The sequence below is a fragment of the Eutrigla gurnardus genome, assembly GCF_963514095.1.
Source record: "Eutrigla gurnardus genome assembly, chromosome: 18".
Taxonomy (NCBI): Eukaryota; Metazoa; Chordata; class Actinopteri; order Perciformes; family Triglidae; genus Eutrigla; species Eutrigla gurnardus.
Genome location: NC_139929.1, coordinates 15,998,707 through 16,022,482, shown reverse-complemented (window position 1 = coordinate 16,022,482; position 23,776 = coordinate 15,998,707). Strand labels below are relative to the sequence as shown.

Sequence of the window (23,776 nt, the reverse complement as noted above, 5' to 3'; positions counted from 1 at the left end):
AAACAAACTCAGCAACCGAGGCAGTGATAGACCGGCTCACTGTTTTTGTTTGCATTGCTTTGCTCCTGTGCCCTTACTCTTGTTTGTTTCTCCAAACCGACCTCCATCTACTATAGATACGCAGACAATAGATAAGTATGTCTTACAACCCCACTCCAACATATCTGAGCTATCCCTTTAAAGTCGAGAGGAAAGGAAAAATGCCTTTTTAATCCTTTTAGGTCACATCCCGAATCATATGCACCTATTTGACAATACATAAAACAAAAATGTTAGGTATTTTATATCAATCTGCATCCACGGCTCTGCACAGAGCTAGAGAAGGTTGTCAGCTCATCTTTTGAATGATCGAATCAAGTTTCTCCCAACGTTGGCGATGTTGTTTCCCGTGGATATACGTCAAGGTGCGGAAGGTAGATACACATCTCTTTACACTGAAAACAATCGAATAATCTTAAATAAGATGATTCTAATCATTTTTTCACTGAATAAAAAATGATAAATAAATACAAAAACATTTTTTTAATCCTTAATCTGTTAAAATCCCGTTCTATTTTTCACTTGCCTACCATGATTGCAAACTCGACAGTGTTTTCAAGTCACTCATGATATTTACCCTCATCCCAATAATGTCAATTAGCCTTGATCAACTAATTCTGAGGTTTTATTGTATTGTGATCTGTGATAAAATCCTATGGTTCCATCCCTAGATATAGGCTACTGTCTAAGCTTGGAAAAAAGGTAGCATTAAGTATGAACTTTGGATTTAACAACACATTAGTTCTCACAACATGAGTAGCAGCATTCCATTTACTAAGTGGGTCTAAGACCTGGTTTAGTGTTCACCCATAAGCCTATTGGGACCTTATATGAGATGTCACTGGAGTAGTGGGACTACTCTCAGTGCAAGAGTATTAGTGTTGCTAAAAGCAGTAATACCATCAGAGCCAACTTAGTTATGAGAGGAGGAGGACAAGAAAAGGAAGACAGAGAGAAGAGAGAGGGTTAATCCAGGGGGCGGATTTGTCAACGCCTTTGGAATCAGTAGACTTCATAGTCACTCAGAGACTGCAAAGCAGATGCACCTTTAGGTTTCTAGACATGTTTGGCAAATTGAAGGGTCTCCTCAGTGGCCCGCAGGTGCCAGCGGCTTCAGGGACCCCGGCTCCAGCTCCGGCAAAGGTAAGATTTGTTAAAAGTAGAAAAATCTGTATATTCAGTGAGTAAATACAACAGTTTTTTTTAATGAACGTGAATGAGGGTATGTTCATTCGTATCTAGAGTCTCAAAGGGTACTGAATTCCTTTTTATTCTTTGTTTCCCCCAAGATTGCAGGAGTAGCCTCTTATCTAATTCCCCATCCGTTCAATTGCTCAGTACCCTTGCCAACAAAGAATCAAATGAAATTGTTTCATTACACGAACGCTATTGAAATCGGCCATTACCCAACAGGCACTTTGAACATTAATTTAACAAACACAGCTTGTTTTTAAAACACACTATCAGAGATCTGTCAAATGCTGAATTCACTTTTCTTTAAAAAGGCTCTCTGAAGAAAATTGACTCTTTAATGATCGGGCTTTGACTAATGAAGCCGAGTGTCTGACTTTGTGGAAAATGTTTGTCTTGCAGGACGAGAAGCCAGTCGATAAGGAGAATGAGGCCAAGAAAGTGGACAAACCGCAGGGTGAGTCGCATTCAGCTGAGGGGCTGAAACGTTACATTTACTAACGTGAATTATTCTGCGCTGCTTTTGGTTGTGATTTCTGTCAGATTTCTATAAAATGAGTCCACTGCCGTTACACCGAAGCCTGTGGTTTTAACTACAACTCAGGAATATGTTGTCACTTTCATTCTATAGTTTTTTTAAAGAAATGGATTACAACAGTAGGATAAGTTCATGTTGTTCAACTTTTCTTGAGCTTGTTTCATATCCAAACATCATTTCAATAAATTAATAATACAGGTCCTGTCACCCAATATGGTTTATTGGAGGAGAAGTTATCTCTTACAAAAAGCCTCAAACTATAACATACGCACCACAAACAATTGGTCCTTATGGACTTTATGAATAGCATGTATAACTTCTGTTCAGTCTATCCACGTTGTGTCTTTCTCCCAGACAACATGTCTTATTTAACCACACAGATGAAAAAAAAGGATAAAAGAACTTCCAAATTCCTTCCAAAACAATGAATATTGACTTCAGATACTTTTTGCCATATGTCATTCTGAGGGAATTGTTTTTCAAGGAACTCAAACTCTTATTTAGCAATGATGATGTTATTTTTACAGCAAAAACAACAAAGAAAACAAAGGGAAATCAATATTGATAAAATAAAACAAAGCAGATAAATAAATGAAATTGAAATGGTAAAATTTAAAAGGAAAAAATGCACATCTTTAAAACCAAGCATGAAAAAAATCAAGTCTGGAGGAGATGAAATGAACTGTGCTTTTTCAGAATCAACTCCGGCCACGGCTCCAGCAGTATCCCCAGCACCAGCACCGGCACCAGCACCAGCACCAACACCAGCACCAGCACCAGCACCAGCACCAACACCAGCACCAGCACCGGCCCCTACAGCAGCGGCGGCCCCTACAGCAGCTCCAGCTAACCCCGACCAAGTTGGTCCTGAGGGGTAAGACCTGGAAACAACTTCCTCATCAAGTCTCCAAACTCCACTTTAGCTTCTCGAAACACCTTCCAAAACACTGACACCACAAGCCAGTATCAGATTAATCTCCTGTTGGGTACTAATTAATCAGATGCCCTAGCAGGATGGCAGAGAGAGAAAAAGCTGTCAGAGATGAACAGAGTGTGTGATCTTTATCCCCTGTAGCATGCATAAGGTGGATGACCTGAAAGTGGATTAGAAGCTTTTCAGCTTTTAAGAAGGTCTGCTTCTGGCCCAGCACTGAAAACCGTGCACGTAACAGGTCCAGCTGATCCAGACATACTATACCAAATGAGAAGACGTGTTTGAAATGTTTCACCGACACATCTTAAAGAAGTGGTGTCCAGAAGAAGGAGCTGTATGTGGAGTGTATTAGCACCATCTTTGAACTTTTGATGCCCACAAGCTATTTATCCCATGTGACCCCTCTAACATGCTGGATGCCGCAGCAGGGCTGGACTGGTATTGGTGGATTATTGGCATGGTATAAAGGGAGCTTGCCCCTCCAATGAACATAATGCAGTATTTTCATTCCAACAGCACCACAATCTACCACAATTTTATGGCCCTCTGCTTGAAGAGCCATGCATTACATGGGGGAGGTTTCCCATCAGTACTGCAACTCTTTGCCAGCAGAGGGCAGCCTCAGCTGCACTTATGGACAAAGGAGAGAAGCATCTCACTCATCTATGTGTTGAGTGATAACAGCCCCCAAAATCACTTTCTTCCCCATCCCATCACAATAGTAGTCATTGTAAGACTACATCCTAGTATATGTAGATTAACAGGAATAAGTGTCATAACAATATTTTATTCTCTTTGATTTGATCCAAGTGATATCAACTTTCAGGCAGTGGGGATTTTTAATGATGACTTGACACAAATATAGCAGGCTCCTCATACAGTTGCATGCAGTATACATTCAATTGGTACTTCATCATAACCATAGACTGTAATCAGCGCCGTCGTATAGGGGGGAAAGGTGATGACAATTCTAAGGGCCCACAGCCCGCTAGGGCCCACACACAGCCCCCAGTAGGTGGCAATGAATGGGTAGAGGGGCCCACACTGATATTCTTTCAGGGGGCCCAGAATTCCTAGCAACTGCCCTGACTGTAATGAAGAAGTGGAAGGAGCCATCGTGACGACACTTATTGGTTTGCGGACAAAAGTCTCTTCTTCCGTCGCCATTTTGGAACTTTGTGTGACCATATTTGGTCTGCGGGGGAGTGATAGGTGGATGTGAACATATATAGTAATGGGACATATAAAATATGAATGTAGAATGGTGTGAACCAGATGTAATGTTTAATTGTGTCCACTAGGGGCGGCATCTGAGAACAGCCCTTCTTCTCTCTGTATTTCTGTGCACATGTCATTGTCAGTTGAGCCTTTCCACCTAAATTGCCATTTCACAGCATAAATGTCCTTATTTGACATAACAAATCATAATTGCTATGCTAAGCATGTGTGAAACCTCCTTCCTGTAGCCTGTAGACATGAAATAACTGTAACACGGCCGTTGCTGGTTCTACTGATTGCTCTGCGAGCTCCACAGCTCCAGTTATGTTCCTGGCACCATGTCCAGTTTTTGGTCTTTGGTTTTAGAGATCTATTATTCCATCAAAATGAAAAAAAAAAATGTGTGAGTGTTCTTCTGATGGTATTTTTTTCTACAGACAAGAGGCGGCATCTCCTCCCACGCCTCCCATCATCGTCAACAAGTATTCAGACGCCCAGCTCAGATGCATAGCCAAACGCATGAAAGAGAGACTGGAGATTTACAAGGAGAAAGTGACGGATCAGTATGCTTCATCCCCAGACATCAGCCCTCCTGTCAGTGAGTGCAGACACAGAACTTTTCATCTGGATGAGTCAGAGCACCAAGAGCTACTTATTTATGATTACCATTGGTGATTTCTAAGTCACAAATTCTGAATATTTCACTTGCTTTGCATGTCTCAGCACACTCTGCCATCATGTTGTCCTTTCAGCACCTGTGCTGCGCAAAGACGACTACACGAAAGTCATAGAGGAGAGGAAAAGGCAAGCGGAGGAGGACCGGATCAAGAAGGAAGAAGCTGAGAAGAAGAAGAAAGAGGAGCAGAAGAAGAAAAAGGAGGAGGCTGAGCAGAAGAAGAAAGAGGAGGAGGAGAAAAAGAAAGCGGAGGTTAAAGATGAGATAAAGGATGAGAGGAGCATGAAGACGAGGCTTGTAGACGCTGCCTGCTTCACGTTGGACGTCGTGCTGAAGCCAGTTGAGGACAAGATGGACTTGGTGCTGGGGAATACCATCGACCCTTTTGCAGACCGCGGCTACATCGCCTGGCTGAGCTTGGTGACTCTGGCCTTCAACTACAACACCTGGTTCATTACGGCCCGCCTGTGTTTCCCGTACCACCATGAGAACACCATCCCTTACTGGTTGGCCCTGGATACGCTGGCCGACCTCATCTACTTCACAGACTCCTTCATCTTCCAAGCTCGCAAACAGTTTGTCAAAGGAGGAGACGTCATAGTAAGTCCAATACGATCCTGGCCTGTGGAGCCCCAGAAGGATTTCTGATACAACCGTGTGACTTGAGTTTATCCTCTTCCTTTTAGTTAGACAGAACGGTGGCAAAGAAGAACTACAGAGAATCAGGGAGATTCATGGTACTGTAACCTGACTTCACTGAACTTGAAACAGGATGAACGCATGGCGCCTCACACTTCTGTCTCTCCTCAACAGATGGACACGGTGTGCCTCATTCCATTCGACTTGCTGTACCTCCAGTTTGGATTCAAATCCATTTTCAGAGCCAATCGTCTTCTGAAGGTGAATTCAATCATGTGTTAAGGTCGGGCCAATTGACGAGTGACGTTGCCTTCTTGCCGAGGCTGACATTTCCATGCTTATTCTCAAGGCAGACACATTTTTTGAGTTCAGCGATCGTCTTGAGAGCCTCATGGCCAAGGCTTACATCTGGAGGTGAGTCACATCATGGGATGAATGAACCAACCATAAGTATAAATAATGCAGTTTAAGGATCACTTAGAGATGTGAAAAGGGGGAGGCCAGTGTGTGTTTGACAGAAACTCACCTTTTACTAGATTAAGATGTGGAAAAAGACAACAGAGAAAGAGACAAACGAGTGTTTATTTTTCCATCAGAGTGATTCGGACCATCGGATATCTTCTCTTCATGCTCCACCTCAACGCCTGCTTCTACTACGTGGCTTCAGACTACCAGGGCATCGGGGAAACAAAGTGGGTCTACTCCGGTATGGGCAGCGCGTAAGTAAACCCTTTATATTCCTGCCTGTTATATTTCTGTTTAGGATTTACCAGAAGAATACTTATTTTATCACTAGTGAAAATGTATCTGTCTCAAGAAGACGTGCTGAGCGTCAACATATTAGTGAAGCACAGTTTAATGACTTTTACACTTGACTTCCAGGTCGACAAGACAAACATCCGTAACCAGCAGAGCTTTTGTAAATGTAATTACAACACTGTTATTTAAATTGATTGATTATTGAAAGAGTTCAAAAGAATTTGATTTGACATTATTTTGTGTTTACGACACAATGTCTGCTGCTGATGCTGCTGCAGTTACCTCAGCTGCTTCTTCTATGCGGAGAAATCCCTGCTGATGATCGCTGAGTTGCCATTTCCAGACACCATGTTCGGACAGATCTTTCAGATGACAAACTACCTTTTTGGGGCGTTCTTTATGTCCATCATTCTTGGCCAGGTAGTTTATTTGTGTTTATATATATATATTTATATATATATATTTATTGCTTTATTGTTTTTCATTAGTGTTATTTTTCATTTTGAAATGTTTTAAGATACGATTACTTTTTGTTTGCTGGGAAGATTTTGCAGCAAGACGTCAAGGGAATCAATCGCACATGCACACCCATCCACCTGTCCTTCATATAAAACATCCATATGACATCGTGTGGTTTGTGACAGCCCTCTAACGCCACGCCAACCTCTCCACAGGTACCTGCGTTGTTACTACCATGCTGTCCGCAGTCTCATCAACATCGGGGGTCTTAGCGAGCCCCATACCGTCTTTGAGATTTCCTTTCAGATGACTAACTTTTTCGTGGGCGTCTTTGTGTTCTCCAGTTTGATTGGACAGGTAACAAAGAGCCACGTTCCGCCCGTAGAATGAGTTGAAGTCCCAGCATGCTCAGTTCCTCAGGAAACCTGATAGAAATTAGCACCTCCAAATTAGCATTAGTCTTTTATTTCCGCTAGTCTCTTCAGATGAATGAAACCTGTGTGACTATTTTCACAAACACCCCGTCACCCGTCACTCCAACTGTATTTCACTGGTTCCCTGTGGAGTCTTGACTGTCAAAAAGCTTGTTGAACGTCCTCAATGTAGCATTTTAACAACAAAAAGTTTTCCTCAGTTCATATGTTTATTCTCACCTCGTCTTGCCTCAGATGAGAGACGTCATCGGTGCAGCCACAGCAGGGCAGACCTACTTCCGATCCTCCATGGACGGCACCGTGGACTACATGGTGAACAACCACATCCCCGCTTTGGTGCAGAACCGAGTCCGCACCTGGTACACCTACACGTGGGATGCTCAGGGCATGCTGGGTCAGTAACACGGGACCAAGCGTTGAAAGCGTAGAAAGTCTTGAATTCTAAGAAATCACTTGCTTTTCAAATAAAGTGGACAGTATGTCCCTGAAACAAGTGATACTTCTTCCCTCGTTTGACCCCAGAATAAAGTTTTGCTGTTTGTCTTGATGCTTTCAGATGAGTCCGAGCTGCTGGATAAGATGCCTCTGGTGATGAGAACCGCCATCGCTATTGACATTAACCTGGCCACCTTTCAGAAGATTGATCTTTTCAAGGTGGCTTTACAAAACACCATAAACACAGTAAAACAGGCAGTGATTTAGCCTGGACATGAAGTCAATGAAATATAATTTCCTCTCCACAGGGCTGCGACCAGCAGATGTTAGTGGACATGTTACTGAGGCTCAAGTCTATCATCTACTTACCTGGAGACTTTGTCGTAAAAAAAGTAAGTTCTTATCATATCATCGCCATCATGGATTTGATTCTTTTGTATGTGAATCTGTGTCTTCCTTCGAAACCCTCTATAAATATCTACCGTCTATTCGTCTGTATTTATTAAGTCTCATGTGTATGACGCTTCCCTCTCTGCAGGGGGACATCGGTAAAGAGATGTACATCATCAAAAGTGGAGCGGTGCAGGTGGTGGGAGGACCTGACAACAGCATTGTGTTTGTCACACTGAAGGCTGGCTGTGTGTTTGGAGAAATCAGGTATAAGTTCACCTTTTGTCATTGTCAGACCGAAAATATACAGTCTGCAGGAAGCAATGTGATAAACATCCGCAGAGATCTTTAACGTGATAATTCAACAGACAAAGAACAGTTGGTGAATTTCCAGTTTGATTTTGTCTTTCTTAGTCTGTTGCAGTCATCCAAAGATGGAGGAAACAGGCGCACGGCTAATGTCAAAGCCTTCGGCTTTGCTAACCTGTTCGTCCTGGAGAAGAAGGACCTGTTTGACATCCTGGTCCACTACCCAGAGTCTCAGAAAGTGTTGGCCAGGAAGGGAAGGTGAGTCCGTGGCCTGAACACAAACAGCTGACTCATGCCCACACTGGGGTGAGCTACTGCACACCGGCGAGAAGTCGAGAAGTGATGCGATAATGCGATACTTTCCCAGTGCAAACACGTTATTTATTGACTAACATTAATGACGTATAGGCTGCAAGTGATTATCCCCCCTCTAACAACCAAGCAAGATTTGCCGGTTACATGAGATCAGAGGACATTTGTTCCGTTAGCGTCTCTGCTTCTCTGCGTGCAGGAAGCTGATGAAGTCGAAAGGTCCAGCAGCAGCTAAAGCAGATGTGGAAAAGAAGACAGGCCTGGCGCTGTTCGGACCCAGACCCCCCACACCCAAACTGCTGCGTGCTATGGGTGGAAAGAGGAACTTTGTTGATAGAATGAAGGTAACAGCGCTTACATTTCTATATGTGGTCATATGAACGCCACTGCACCTATGCTAACTGCTAAACCATCTTTTGTGTGCTTTTCCCCCCAGAATGCTGCTAGTGGCCGGTGAGGAATGTAGTGAGCTTATTTTTTATAACTCCTTTTTGGGAGTGAAGTTTTGTCGTCAACCTCTTACTACTCTTTTGTGCCGAGTGTGTATTTCCTGTCATTTTAAGGTATTGTTATAAATGGATGCTTCTGATTCAAACACCAAAAAAAATGTAAATAAACACATATTTTCAAACTGTTTTGATGAGATGTGCAATATTTGTATCCGTCTGTGAACCTGGACCGCTGCCTCTAGTGGATACTGCTTGTCGTATATTTATATATCCGTCCATTTCACTTGTTTTGTTTTTCTGCTTTTATTTATTTGCCATTGCACAGTAGGTATGAAAGCCGAACAGAGATTATCTGTCACAACCACTGGTATCGATTATGCTCATGATATAATATTTGATTGATTTGATCTCTGTTAATATCCTCTTAAATAAATAATTCTTCATATGGTTTACTTATAATAGCATCCTGTCCTGTTTGTTTGCTTCTCGGGTGTCTGTGTGTTTGTTCAGAGAGAGAGAGAGAGAGAGAAGCTAACTAATCCTGTTAGCCACAGGAACATTGTGAGGGTTAATTAACTAAGAGCTCTCTGTGTTCGTGGACTGAAATAACCCGAGCAGTCTAATTCTACAGCAGCTACTTTTGAGGTTCTACCTTAAAGTTCTTGATTTATTGAGAAACGCACTCAGTTCTGGGTGAAATGCAGAGAAACCAGTGAGAGCTTATTTATTTCAATAAACATAATTAATAGAAGTGTAACCAGATTGTAATAATGAAGATATGTCCCATCCCCCTACTTACTTTGACTTACCATTTGATCATTGATTATTAAGAAGACACACATTACTCATTATGACGCGTCTTCGCCAACAAATATAGAATATTGAATAAACTTAAAGCTCTCTGGACTGGAGTCAACACTGCGAGTGGACAGTGTTGCCTGTGACAGCTGATCTGGTGTTGCCTTCAGGAGAAAGGGGAGTGCCCAGAGGGAATTAATGGCTCTAATAAATTGAAGTCTGTTGCTCGGATGTGACAACAAGGACTACGGAGTGACCCGGGACTCTTTTTAAGGATCTAAACCACATTAAAAAGTGTCTTCAGGAGGAGAAGTGGTCTGGCAGGTCTGTTTGCTGTAGCCCACGCCAAGCCCCGCCATGTTTAACAGGCTGAAAAAGTTGATAGGGGCTCCCGAGCCCCCCCCTGCCCAGGCTGCTGCCACACCTGCCGCCCCGCCTCCACCAGCTAAGGTAAGACCCGGCCTCCTTTTCATATCTTAAATATAAAACAAGCTCAAAAGCTGGTTTGGAACATTGCTTTACCTTTGTGATTGCATAATTTTACTGTATTATTTTAGAGTAATGTTCATTTGGATTAACTGCTCAAAAACAGCTGTTTCCATGTGCCATTTAAACCAAACTTCTGTGCTCGTCTCAATGAGCACATATGAGGTGCCTGTAAGGTAAACCATGGCAGGTGACTCAGATCACGAAAGCCTTTGAAGCAGCTTGGCACCGATGAAGCTTCAGCAGGGAGGGTGGCCCTGAAATATGTCCCTGAAAAGTTACATTTTGTTACTCCCCTCTGCTTGTTGTGGAGTCTCCACGTCCGGTCCCTGTGTGTGTGATTGCCTGCCCTGTATTTTTCATTTCACCTTGTCTTGTTATCCTCACCTCCACTTAATGCTGTCTGTTGCCAGTTTGTCTTAGTAGCTCAGCTTCTAGCTTCCAGACATTTCTTGGAGTTACTGATTCCAATTAGAGTGTTTAATACCAGAACTGAGAAGTATTTTACATTTGAACTTTTATGGATCCATAGTATGCTTAATGCACTTAAAACAAAACATTTATTTTTTGTATATTTACAGGAAGAAAAGCCTCCTGAAAAAGATGAAAAGGAGCAGCCAAAGAAAGAGGAGGAAAAGAAAGAAGAGGAGCCCAAGAAGGAAGAGTCAACACCAGGTGAGACGTTGTTTTTCACCTCATGGTGACGTGATCGCGTGCTATGATTTCCATCTCCCTATATCATAGTGATAGATGGTTTTTTGTTTTCCACATGTGTGGAAGTGACCGGTCTTACTTCTGGGTGACATTTGATTCTAGTGGTACAATATCCTCTCTTCAGTCAGTGTTTTCTCCTGGCAGCTCAGATTCTGGAGGGGAGCCGCCGGCCATGTCCTCGCCTCTCTCCTGCTGAACATCAGTCATACAAACAACTGTAAAATATAGACTGGAAAATATTCTTCCTGTAAAACCACCTGCAGTCATATTTTGAGATGCTGTTCTCGTTGTTGGAAACATTTCTAGCGAGCAGAACGAGGACGTTTTTGACACTTTAACATCCCCAGATGCAGGAATACAACGATGTTGCAGCCAGAGGCAAGAATTGTAGGTGTTTTTAAACTAAACCCGAACTCAGATAAGATGGTGGTGAGGTTAAAAATCAGCAAAAAAATAAATCTGAATATTTTCCCATTTTAAGTGAAGACATTTTTTGGTGTCCTTCCTCTTTTGTCCTGGACCCGATCACCGTTTGATTGTAGGGTTTGTATTCTATTGTGAGAAACTAACTTAAGAGTGCTACTGTATTTTGATTTCAGCTCCTGCTCCTGCTGCTGCTCCTGCTGCTGCTGCTGCTCCAGCTCCTGCTCCTGCTGCTGCTGCTCCTGCTCCTGCTCCTGCTCCTGCTGCTGCTGCTCCTGCTCCTGCTGCTGCTCCTGCTGCTGCTGCTCCTGCTCCTGCTGCTCCTGCTGCTGCTGCTGCTCCTGCTCCTGCTGCTGCTGCTCCTGCTCCTGCTGCTGCTGCTCCTGCCAATCCAGAGGGGGCTGATGGGTAAGAATCCATCTGTCATGCTGTAAACACCGCAAATGTCCCCGTTGTGGGACTTATAGAGGATTAACTTATCTTACAGTGTTGTACGTGTTGTGGTCATGTATAAGTGAAATGTTGATATGTGATGCTCCCTGGAGCAAATTAAGGTCTGTTGTGTTGTCTGGTTCATGAGATCATTGAGAAGATGAACATTTAATAGATCCATTAAGCAATGAGTTTTTTAAAAATAAAATTTTGAGACTCTCATAGTGATCAGTAGTCAACTACTTTCAGTTTGTGTCCAGTGTATCAGCTGATCAGTAAACAATAATAGCGCTGTAAGTTCAGTGATTTATTTGACTTTTTAGCATTAGTTCAGTATTGCCATAATTCCCAAATTGACGATGTAATCAGCCATTTAAATATAAAAATGTAAATCAATTGAACTGAGCAGATGAGAGGCTATGAGGTCTGCGTAGCCGCACCTGTCGTTCCAGCTTTCCTCCCAGTAAGTAGAGTGGACGTGTTGTGTGTCACACTGTGACTCGCAGACTGTGACTCCAAAAGTAGGAAAGGAGATTAGAAGCTTAGTGGTGTCTGTGCCTCAGAACGATCAGTGTCCACATGCACGTGGGAATTGGTTCCAAAGAATTCATTTTGTAGTAGAGATAATGGCATGGATGGTCTGCTGTTTAGTCTCTCTGCAGATTAACAACAATAATAACTCCACAATATGGTCCCACGTAATATTTCTCCAATCCGGCCCCTCACTACCCTCCTACCTGATTCATTGTCACCTTTGCTATGTTGTATCTTCTTCTTTTGCCTTTGCTCCATGGTTTTAGTGAGGAAGCTCCTCCTCCTCCTCCTCCACCGGTTGTCTACTTCCGTTACACAGATGACATGCTCAGAAGTATAATTAAGAATTCAAGGGAGCACAAACTGATGCTCAAAGAGAAAACCATAGACCCTTATGCCACCTCACCAGAAATCAGCCCACCTGTCAGTAAGTATGGACGTGAACACGCCAACATCCCGACAGAAGACAAGCTCACAAACATGGCTGTATAGCTCTAATGGTATTCTCTGTGCCTACTCAGCGCCTATTCTGAGGAAAGATGACTACACCAAATTGAAGGAAGAGGAGCGCATCGCAAAAGAAGAAGCGGATAGAAAGAAGGCCGAGGATGCCGCCAAAAAGGCAGAGGAGAAGAAGAAGAAGGACGAGGAGAAAAAGCTTGAGGCGGAGACGAAAGCAGAGGAGGAGAGGCTGGCGGAGGAGGCGAGGAAGAAAGCGAAGATCCTCCCAGACATCAGCTTCGCCTTCTTGGACGTCCTCTTCCGTCCAATCGAGAGCAAGATGGATACCTTGCTGGGAGAGACCTTAGACGGTTTAGGTAGGTATGGTGCATGCAGGGAGCAGGACGGCTTAGATGAAATGAACATGAACACACATCTGTGTCCGTCTCTCTCCAGACCGGCGGTACATCGCCTGGTTGGGCTTGGTAGGGCTGGCCTTCAATTACAACGTGTGGTTCTGCACGGCCCGGATGGTCTTCCCTTACCATAATGAGCACACCAACCGCTACTGGGTGTTTTTTGACATTCTCGCTGACCTTGTGAATGTTACGGACATCCTGATTTGGCAGCCCCGAATACAGTTTGTCAAAGCCGGAGACGTTATTGTAAGTCACAAAACACCATGAAGCATCACTATTGCTCACTTGTGTGACATCTGTTACTCTGATATTTTTCATATTCTTACACTCAGCTGAACTGTAATTCGATGTGTCGTTCCCCTGCAGAAAGTCGGCTCGATGTCTAAGATATATTATCGGAAATCACAACGATTTAAGGTGAGATTATAATTCTGTGTGCAGTGGTGGAAAGTAACTAATATTGAAATAGCTTTGAGAAACCTGTAGTTTACATTGTTTGCCTTGTAATGTTTCTGCTCCGCGACATTTTTTAGGGTTATTTTGTCTCTACTACATTTGAACGGCTGTAGTTACTGGCTAAGATTTCCTTTCATGAGTAAACCGATGATAACATTATAAAATACAGTGACATCACTGTATGAAATGAGTTCCAAAAATGGTCTCACAACAATGAAATGGTTACTATGGGAACATAATCACGCATTGATACAATTGGGCTCATCAAATCCACGAGAGTCAAGGGCCCCCTTTGAGAATAACCATGGCAGTTTTTCCCTCGACAAAATTGAGCCCAACTAAACATTTAGTGTTATTCATCCCTTCCTGACAAGCTGGCATGACATTGTTGGTACCATTCATTTCCCCTGCTCGTGTGATTTCATTTCAATAACCTTTCATGGCACAGAGAGGTGAAATGATTATTACATTATTACAAACTTGTGCAGCAGATCTTATTATTTTTTCTTACTCATCATCTGGTGACCCTTCACATGTATCTTGTGACCTTCTGAAAGGACACCAGCCCTATGTTGGGAACCTCAGAACTAAACCTCTCAACAACATATGAAGTGATTTAAAATGAGCTCCAACCAGCTGCAACTGTAAATGTGTTAACAGTCAAATAATGGCATATAATAAAATATTATAGTAGTATTATTACCCCTACAATACTTGAAGTTAGTGATGTCCAAATGAAGCTTCGTGAAGCATTTTCTTTATTTTCTGAGCCCAATAGATGGCGCTCTCTGTTCAACAAAGGGTTGAAGGCCGATATATTTCCATTGCTTTCAACCCTTCAAAAAGGCACGCGCATGCAGAAAGTGAAGGGTGGTTTTCATGTGGATTTCCTAATCGAATGCTCAGTAGGATTTCCAGGTAGAGCAGGCATAAGTTCATTATGAACTTTGCCCAAGTTTGGAGAAACTAGGTGTTGGCCAACCTGGTCTGATGCAGGCTTGAGAATTCTGTTTCAATTCTATCAATCCTACCCAGCCTGTCTCAGCGGATTCATTTATCAATCAAACTTCACACCGATCATTGAGGAAGAGAGCCCAGAAACAACAGAACAAATCATGGAATTTAACAAACCTACTGTGAAACAAAATGAAGTTAGTGTTCATGTATTGTTCCTCTCTTTATAGATGGATGTCTTCAGCGTCCTCCCCTTTGACCTTCTCTGCCTGTACTTTGAATTCTCATGCCTTTACAGAATCAACCGCTTCATCAGGGTGAGCTGCCAGCTGATCATTATTACTAATGATGTAAATGGAAAAAGAAATGCATTTTTATTTGATTCTTATTTCCTGTGCAGTCCCTCACGAGTTTGTTTTCTTGTGTGTTGTAGGTTCTATCCTTCTTTGAGTTCAGCGACCGTCTTGAGAGCATCATGGCCAAGGCCTACATCTGGAGGTAAATGCTTCTGGAACAATGAGGAGCAAACTAATCCAATTTGTATCCAATTCTTAGTAAACTGTTTGTAAACTTCTGCCATTAGATGAACGTACTGTTGGCAATTGACAGTTTCCGATATTCTCAACAAAGTATTCAATTACTTCACATTTAGTATTTGTAACTGAGTAGTTACAGATTTGACTTTGTCCAATTCAAAGTAATGTTCTGTTGTGAATCTTCTGCTCTTTGCCAGCCTGCATACATGCTGTCATATATTTGGTTGATAGTTTTTCCACTACTGTATTGTACATTGTTTGCAACTACAATGACCATAGGTTTCCAATCCTTTCCCCCCGCTCTCTTTCTAACGCAGAGTGATTCGCACTACAGGTTACCTGCTCTACGCCCTCCATATCAACAGCTGTGCATACTACTTGGCCTCACTCCACCAGGGTATCGCGTCCACCACATGGGTGTACAACGGACAGGGCTCCGCGTACGTGCTTTTTGTTTTGTCTGTTTTTGTTTTAATAATAGAAGTTAGTGTTGTTGTTGATTCTATCATTTTTTCATAACTTTCTGTTAATACCACTTCTAGGACTATTTTTTACTTTATTTACAAACTTTATCACAGTCTTCAACAGGGGTCTGGGACCCCTAGGGTGTCCGCAGAGTTACTGCAGGGGATCCCCGAAATTATTTGATCCCAAACTTTATTCCCTTAAAAAATTGTAATATGTCCAAAAATACACCTTAACATGAATACAACCTTTAATAAGCAAATATAAAGTACATCTTCCTGTTTGTTTAATATTATATTGTGAAATTTTGATGTAGAAATGCCAAAATATAATTAATTATGACTCGTCAACAATTATTATTTTAATGGCTTAGAATAGTATACAGACATACAAAGTACTGTTATACATGGCACTATAGGCTGCACTACACATTATTAATGGCCCGGTTTAATAAAGAACATATGACATAATAGGGGGTCCCTCCACCGGGTCTTTATCAGCCTCTGGGTTCCTTGGCCTGAAAACGTTGAAGACCTCTGTACTATACTATGACTATGACCTGTTGTAATATGATATTTATTAATTAAAATAAAATTCTATATCGTGGCATTTTAATGATATGGGATACGTCACAAAAAGCCATGATAGGTATATATGTCTTTTTAAAACATGCTATACTATGACTTTGCCTTTCTGCAAACACTATGACTACTACTTATTTTTAAGAACATACTAGTATGCCATTTTTATGACTTGCACAATTGACTAGACTTATTCTGACATGCCATACTTTATTTTTATTTATGCTATACTACAATGGTTTTTATCATTTTTTGGCTGAATATATTATTACTTTTTTTTATTTATGTAGGATTACTTTTGGACTGTAATCTTTTTTTAAATTACTTTTTATGGCTTTCTATAGTATTTTTTGTACTATACTGTGCCTTTACATGGCAGTTTGCTTCATGGTATAATATAGCTTTTCTCTTTTCTATATTGTTTTCTGTAACTTTTCACTAATACTGTCAAATTTTGACATGTTATATGTGCAATGTTGACGTTGAACTGTGAAACTTTTCTTGTCCACACTGTACTATGACTTTTTTTATTTCAACCTACTTTACTACTTTTCATTACTTTTTTTTCAACACACTATACTATGACTTTTTTTACATACTATACACTGACATATTTCTTCATACTTTAATGGGATCTTTTTTGACGTACTATATTTTGACTTATTTATATGACATGGTACAATATACATTTTTTGGATAAACTATATGATGTAATTTTACTACTTCTTCCAACTTTGTTTTTAAACATTCTCATCTATGCTTTACTTTTATTAATCTATTATTGTACACCTTTTTTCCATGCTATAATCGCAACTCTCTTCTACAACTTTTCTACTTTTTTTAAATATCAAATATCCATTTTTTTGACATATCATGCCTTCTTCGAGAATGTATTTGACATACTTTATTTTTACTTCGTTTGACATAGTGTACTATTGAGTCAACATACTATACTATGACATTTTATTGCTTTGGGCCCTAGTTTCGTAGACTAGGCAGTCAGCGCGCAGCGCACCTGCGCCACGCCACGCCGACGGGGTGTGTCCGCCTGGACTTTGCAAGTTTCGTGCACCGCGCAGGCAAGCGCAGGCACGCCTCCCGTCACTCCCACCCGCGCAAATGGGAAAGAGGGAGGAGAAGAAGGCGTGAGTGGGAGACGAGGAGGAGACGAGGCTTGGACTGGGATTAATACAGCCGATTCAGATCTTCACCAATCAAATGAGCTCCTCTCCTCACCTTTAATGCATTAGGGGAGGTTCAGTGCAAGTTCCGTCACTTGACAACCCAATGACAGAAGCAGCGCCGCCGCTCCCACCACGCGCATCACGCGCTGTGCGCGCGTATCATAATAATAACAATGCCCATATTATAAAAAACAGGAGAGAGAGAGGGAGATGTTTTGGTCCGAGAGGCTGAGTTTCCGCGTGCAATCCGCCTTTGATCTGACGTCAGATGTGACGGGACAATCTATATAGATATAAATTCACGTGTTGATTCAATTAGTTGCATTAAATAGTGTTTGTTGTGATTATTTATTGCATTTAAATGTGCCTGGAACTGTGGAAACCTGCCTGTGAGGTCTTGGCGACGTGTAGGCTACGCACTGCAGCCAAACTTCCTTGTGATTCGCCTTGAATGAATGGACTTTATTTGCGCCTTGCGCCTTACGCCAAGAGTAGACTAGGTTGGAGCTGGCGGGCTTTCGGTGAAGTCCCAGCGAGGCTTTTTGCCACGAAACTTGAATCTGAATCTGTGACGCCTCCCCCTGCTGTGCCGTCACACCCATCTTGGCGCAGGCGATCCACCAAACTGCCAAACTGGTCGAAACTTGCATTACGCCGGCTCCGCCACCCTGCGCCGCCCTGCGCTGCGCCACGGAACTAGGGCCCTTTGACTTTTTGGGGCGGCTCAAAGGTAGATCAAGTCGTCGTTCTCCAATCAGAAGATTGGCTGGTACGAATTCCACCTCCAGTCTACATGCCAAAGTGTCCTTGAGCAAGATACTGAACCCGCAATTGTCCCGATGCTGTGCCATCAGCGTGTGAATGTGTATGAATGAGTTATCTCATGATGTGCAGGTGGCTCCTCTGCCATCAGTGTGTGAACGGGTAAAAGTGACAGAATGTATCTTTGTTCAACATACTATACTATGACTTTCCCCAAAAAAATATATATAGTATAGCCTGTCGAAAAAAGTCATTGTACAACCTGTTGAAAAGTCATAATAGTATGTTGAAAAAAGTCATAATACATATTAAAGAAAAAAGGTGATAGTATAGCATGTCAAAAAACATCATTGTGTAGCCTGTGGAAAAAAATCATAAAAATTCATAAAGATACAGTATGTTAATAAAAATCATCGTACAGCCTGCCGAAAAGTCATAATATAGCATGTTCGTAGAATCGTATATTCTGTTGAAAAAAGTAATAGTATAGCCTGTCGAAATAAGAAATAAAAAGTCAGCCTCTCGGAAAAAATTATAATCATAGAATAATATGTTGGTGGAAAAGTCATAGCGTAGCCTAATATGTCAGAAAAAGTAATAAAAAAATAATTTAAAAATCGACATAGTATACTGAATGGTTGTCTGTCTCTACATGTCGGCCCTGCGATAGACTGGCGTCCTGTCCAGGGTGTACCCTGCCTTCGCCCAATGACAGCTGGGATCGGCTCCAGCCCCCCCGCGACCCTGAATACAGGATAAGCGGTAGAAAATGGATGGATGGATGGACATAGTATACTATGATTGTTTGATGACATACTATACTATGACTATTTCCCCAACATTATTCTATGCTTATGACTTTTTTGACATGCTAAACAATTACTTTTTTGTGACTCAAGAAAGGCAAGGACAGGGCAACAGGACAATCATTGCAAATAGACAGCAGTTTATTAAAATGTTTCAGAGCGGAGCCATGCCCAAACAAACTAAAATGCATAAATCAATTTATTAAAAAGTTGAACGAGTCGTTGTGTAGCCTTGTTATGTAGTGTGTGGACATGAATGCGTTCAATTTCAAATTAAAGGCGCCATATGTAAGAATGTGGCCAAAAACGGTACGACACTCAAATTCAAAACACTGCGGCGAGTCGTATCCGCCTCCCCCTCCACCCCCTCCCCTCCAGACTCGAGGTTGCCAGAGCTGTTGGCGTATCCTCCGTCAGCAAGCTGGACGGCGGCCGGACAGCCGGATGCCCGTAACAGGACAGTGTTAATGATGCTAGCGTTAGCTGTGCTGATAACGTTTGTTTCTATGATCGAAATGAATAACGTTGTTCATGGACGTCGGAACTATTTTCTGAGAGGGGGGGAGCGGGATTTTTGTTGGGAGGGTCGGGGGAGAGACGCACACAATGATTAAGTGGATAAACGGTCCGTCTAGGCTACGTTGCGGACATCCGACTTTCGTTTTGAAGTCAACAATCGCAAAAGGATAACGAGTCGTTTCCCGTTTTTCGCTTCAAAATAAAAGAACGAAAAACGGAAAAATGACTCGTATCCCGTTATTCGTTTTAAAAACGGAGACACGGAAAACGACTCGTTAACTGATATTAGATATTGTGTTAATGAATGGGATTCGGGGTTAAATAACAGTGCCATTTTTCATTCCAGATTTTGCCGTAGGCTACGTCTTTTTTTACCCAGAAGGCGCTGTTATGCCGCGAAATTACCTGAAAGCCTACATTGAGACATTTAGGGGGAGCTCTAAAAAAGTGTTCATAAACGCTCTGACAGCGTCTGATGCTCGCGTTTCGAAGTAAACCTACTGTTTTAAACACGCACCAAAAGCGTTATGACGCGGACATAAAAGCGGAGCCTCCGCCTCTTCGCCGCCGCCACATTTACATTTAGGTCATTTAGCAGACGCTGCTGCCTGTTTTTTATCTGCCTTACACACATGAGCAAACTGAGAAGAGAGAGATAAATCTGTCTGAAACATCAAATGTGACCAACTGACTTTTTTCGACATACTATACTATGACTTTTTTCGACATACTATACTATGACTTTTTGCGATATACTATAGTATGACTTTTTTCGACATACTATACTATGACTTTTTTCGACATACTATACTATGACTTTTTTCGACATACTATACTATGACTTTTTTCGACATGCTATACTATGACTTTTTGCGACATCCTATACTATGACTTTTTTCGACATACTATACTATGACTTTTTGCGATATACTATAGTATGACTTTTTTCGACATACTATATGACTTTTTTCGACATACTATACTATGACTTTTTTCGACATACTATACTATGACTTTTTTCAACATACTATACTATGACTTTTTTCGACATGCTATACTATGACTTTTTTCGACATACTATATGACTTTTTTCGACATACTATACTATGACTTTTTTCGACATGCTATACTATGACTTTTTGCGACATCCTATACTATGACTTTTTTCGACATACTATACTATGACTTTTTTCAACATACTATACTATGACTTTTTTCGACATGCTATACTATGACTTTTTGCGATATACTATAGTATGACTTTTTTCGACATACTATACTATGACTTTTTTCGACATACTATACTATGACTTTTTTCGACATACTATACTATGACTTTTTTCGACATGCTATACTATGACTTTTTGCGACATCCTATACTATGACTTTTTTCGACATACTATACTATGACTTTTTTCGACATACTATACTATGACTTTTTTCGACATACTATACTATGACTTTTTGCAATATACTATACTATGACTTTTTTCGACATGCTTTAGCAGCGTTACTCATTGCTCAGCTCGCCCAGCTAGCCTCAATGTGTAGCTCTTATCAGTGATAAAATAATATAGGGCCCTATGAGTGTACACACCGCTTCATCCAGAGTCTCTCCTCTCCGTTTCACTGAGACAAACACACACACACACACACACACACACACACACACACACACACTAGCAGAAGAACTACTGGAATGTTTCTTAGTAGTAAATGTCTTAATTTTGATTCATCAACCACATGATTAGACACCATTTGATGGAAGAAAATGCTCTAAAATTGCACAAAAAAAAACCTTAAAACAGGTCTCATAGGGTCCTAAATAATAGATGCATTACATATACTGTATATTAAGTGGGGTGACAAATAAGTAAGCAGATATGCTTTGTTGGGGATGGCTTTTGGTATTTTGCAGTCGAGGTGGCTCTCCTGTGGACTTTGTCTTGTAAGTGCGGCTCTACTGGAAAAACAGTGAGGATCACTGTGCTATAGTATCACTATAAGTCACTCTCACCTCACAAAATATGATTTTGAAGTGATGACATTTTGGAAAGACATAGATACACACTGCACTAGTTGGCAGAAGCGTACAAACGTTAGTTTTCGAGATGAAGATGGACTCTGTCCCTCCACAGGTACCTGCGTTGTTACTACTACGCTGTCCGCAGTCTCATCAACATCGGAGGTCTTCCCGAGCCTGTTACCACCTTTGAGATTTCCTTTCAGATGGGCAACTTTTTCATTGGTGTCTTTGTGTTCTCCAGTTTGATTGGACAGGTGGGTTGGAGTTTTATTCATAACTATCATATTGCACATCTTACCAAAAGATTCTCTTCACAATAGACGTTGTTATTCAACACTCTACTATCTGTCTGTCTTTCTCTCTCTCAGATGAGAGACGTCATTGGAGCAGCAACAGCAGGTGAGACATATTTTCGGGCATCTATGGACGGCTGTGTTGACTACATGAACACCTATGGGATCCCCAAACCTGTCCAAAACAGAGTCCGGACCTGGTACAACTACACCTGGACAGCTCAGGGCATGCTGGGTGAGTCTCAGCAACCTCTACTGAAAACCAGAGTAACGTTGAAACGACATGAGCAATTTTTCAGAGATGTTAAGAACTTCTTTTACCAGCTTACTCTATGTTGACGTGTCCACATCCATGTCCTCTCAAGACGAGTCCGAGCTGCTGGACAAGATGCCTCTGGTGATGAAAACTGCCATCGCCGTCGACGTCAACCTGGCAACTTTCCAGAAGATCGCACTGTTTCAGGTGGCTCGGCAGTCACCATTTGAGAAAATCAAATTGAGTTTTGCAGCGTTAACCTGACATCGTCTCTTCCAGGGCTGCGACCAGCAGATGTTGGTGGACATGTTGCTGAGGCTCAAGTCTATCATCTACTTACCTGGAGACTTTGTTGTGAAGAAAGTGAGTATGTGTTTGTGTGTGCTTAAATCATAAACCTTGTTGATCCTCATGCAGCAAATAACCAAGAACACATCCAAGGTTTCGTGTACATGCTTTCACGTCCTGCGCTCTCCTCTGCAGGGGGACATCGGTAAAGAGATGTACATCATCAAAAGTGGAGCGGTGCAGGTGGTGGGAGGACCTGACAACAGCATTGTGTTTGTCACGCTGAAGGCTGGCAGTGTGTTTGGAGAAATCAGGTTTGTGTACATTTAGTGATCTGTGACATCATAATAAAGAGTGAAAAGAAATTCAAGAAGTCACATATTCATCCTTCAGTGTCTTGATGACACTGGTTGGCATGGTAATAATAAGTACACCGTCGTAGACACAAGGAGACTAAATTTGCTTCAATTCAATCTGGTGCGGTATTCTTACCTTTTGAACATTGCAGACTTATAGTAAAGGACATAGCAGTGCAATGTATTACATCTTACAGTCCGTCGGCCGTTTCCTCAACACATTTCTAAAGAGACCAATGTTGTTTGAAATGGACACAAGCTATACGTTTGCCTCCCTTCACAGTTTACTGCAGTCGGCCAAAGATGGAGGAAACAGACGCACAGCCAACGTGAAAGCGCATGGCTTTGCTAACCTGTTCGTCCTGGAGAAGAAGGACCTGTTTGACATCTTGGTCCACTACCCAGAGTCTCAGAAAGTGTTGGCCAGGAAGGGAAAGTGAGTCATTTATCAGCCTCAACCTGCACAAGTTCCAATCAAATCCATGTGATAATACGTATGTGTGAATTAAATGCAGCCCATTAAGGATTGTGTCTGTGTGTTTTAGGAAACTGCAGAAAGGCAAAGGCCCTCCAGCTAAAGCTGAGGAGAAGCCGAAAGGTTTGGCTCTGCTTGGACCAAGACCACAAACACCCAAACTGTTGAAACTAATTGCTGGTTTCAAGAAGAAGGTAAAACCTTGACAGTGATTCACGCAGAGATAACTGGGGTGGTTTGATTGGTAGCACCGGATAGCTATTGTTAATGTTTACGAGCATTGAAAGTATTTACGACGAGAGAACTGGTAGATACACACCACAGGTTAAAGACTTTGACACAATGTTGTCTTGTTTTTGTCCACAGAAAGACAACTGATGAGCAGAAATGACTGCTGCTTAACTCCACCGCTTCATCGACTACTGAAAGGTTCATCTGTAATTCTAATCTAATGATATTCTTATACTCCTTAATAGTTACATTTAAAGTTTGTTTATATGAAAAATGACCCACTTACAATATACAAGATTAAGATGTTTACCACCGACCCGTTGACATTAGAATGCTAACTGATGATGATAACAGCTCTCACTGCTTTCCACAGATCGCCTGACAGTTAGTTCTTCATCCTAGTAAATGACAACCTAAGGCATTAAAGTGTGGTGCTGGGAATGTGCAAACATGGGAGCACTGAAGCAGTGTGTTTGAAACATGCTGAACCTGTGACTTCAAATAAACGGTTTATGAAGTTCTTGCGAACACTGATAGTTTTTTGTTCTCCACTGTTGAA

General features: G+C 41.8%; 2 protein-coding genes across 3 annotated transcripts; both read left to right on the top strand.

Moving 5' to 3' along the window:
• The first annotated feature begins 1,074 nt into the window (after positions 1 to 1,074).
• LOC311028548 (cyclic nucleotide-gated channel beta-3-like) lies at positions 1,075 to 8,945 on the top strand. Its single transcript, XM_084033177.1, has 17 exons — positions 1,075 to 1,182; positions 1,633 to 1,687; positions 2,465 to 2,642; positions 4,358 to 4,518; positions 4,673 to 5,196; positions 5,283 to 5,333; positions 5,410 to 5,496; positions 5,585 to 5,649; positions 5,832 to 5,954; positions 6,669 to 6,810; positions 7,122 to 7,281; positions 7,444 to 7,541; positions 7,631 to 7,714; positions 7,861 to 7,979; positions 8,127 to 8,279; positions 8,533 to 8,677; positions 8,770 to 8,945. The coding sequence occupies exons 1-17, from the start codon at positions 1,102 to 1,104 to the stop codon at positions 8,788 to 8,790; spliced, it is 2,247 nt and encodes a 748-aa protein (XP_083889303.1). The 5' UTR covers positions 1,075 to 1,101; the 3' UTR covers positions 8,791 to 8,945.
• An 860-nt stretch (positions 8,946 to 9,805) lies between these two features.
• Positions 9,806 to 23,730, top strand: cngb3.1 (cyclic nucleotide gated channel subunit beta 3, tandem duplicate 1). 2 transcript variants are annotated; one of them, XM_084033176.1, is made up of 19 exons: positions 9,806 to 10,030; positions 10,648 to 10,741; positions 11,422 to 11,611; positions 12,436 to 12,596; positions 12,691 to 12,987; positions 13,067 to 13,275; positions 13,396 to 13,446; positions 14,670 to 14,756; positions 14,873 to 14,937; positions 15,293 to 15,415; positions 21,431 to 21,572; positions 21,687 to 21,846; positions 21,977 to 22,074; positions 22,147 to 22,230; positions 22,351 to 22,469; positions 22,795 to 22,947; positions 23,057 to 23,180; positions 23,353 to 23,415; positions 23,591 to 23,730. In XM_084033176.1, exons 1-18 carry the CDS (start codon positions 9,938 to 9,940, stop codon positions 23,362 to 23,364), a joined length of 2,262 nt encoding a protein of 753 aa, XP_083889302.1. In that variant the 5' UTR covers positions 9,806 to 9,937; the 3' UTR covers positions 23,365 to 23,415; positions 23,591 to 23,730. The 2 variants fall into 2 exon arrangements, with proteins under 2 accessions (XP_083889302.1, XP_083889301.1); XM_084033175.1 differs by having other exon boundaries at positions 11,380 to 11,611.
• Positions 23,731 to 23,776: the final 46 nt, after the last annotated feature.

Coding starts and splice junctions, on each gene's coding strand:
- LOC311028548 (XM_084033177.1), top strand. CDS start 1,102: ATGTTTGGCAAATTGAAGGGTCTCCTCAGTGGCCCGCAGGTGCCAGCG. Junction 2,643..4,357: donor GACCAAGTTGGTCCTGAGGG/GTAAGACCTGGA, acceptor TTTTTTCTACAG/ACAAGAGGCGGCATCTCCTC. Junction 4,519..4,672: donor AGACATCAGCCCTCCTGTCA/GTGAGTGCAGAC, acceptor TTGTCCTTTCAG/CACCTGTGCTGCGCAAAGAC.
- cngb3.1 (XM_084033175.1), top strand. CDS start 9,938: ATGTTTAACAGGCTGAAAAAGTTGATAGGGGCTCCCGAGCCCCCCCCT. Junction 13,447..14,669: donor GGAAATCACAACGATTTAAG/GTGAGATTATAA, acceptor CTCTCTTTATAG/ATGGATGTCTTCAGCGTCCT. Junction 21,573..21,686: donor TCTCCAGTTTGATTGGACAG/GTGGGTTGGAGT, acceptor TCTCTCTCTCAG/ATGAGAGACGTCATTGGAGC.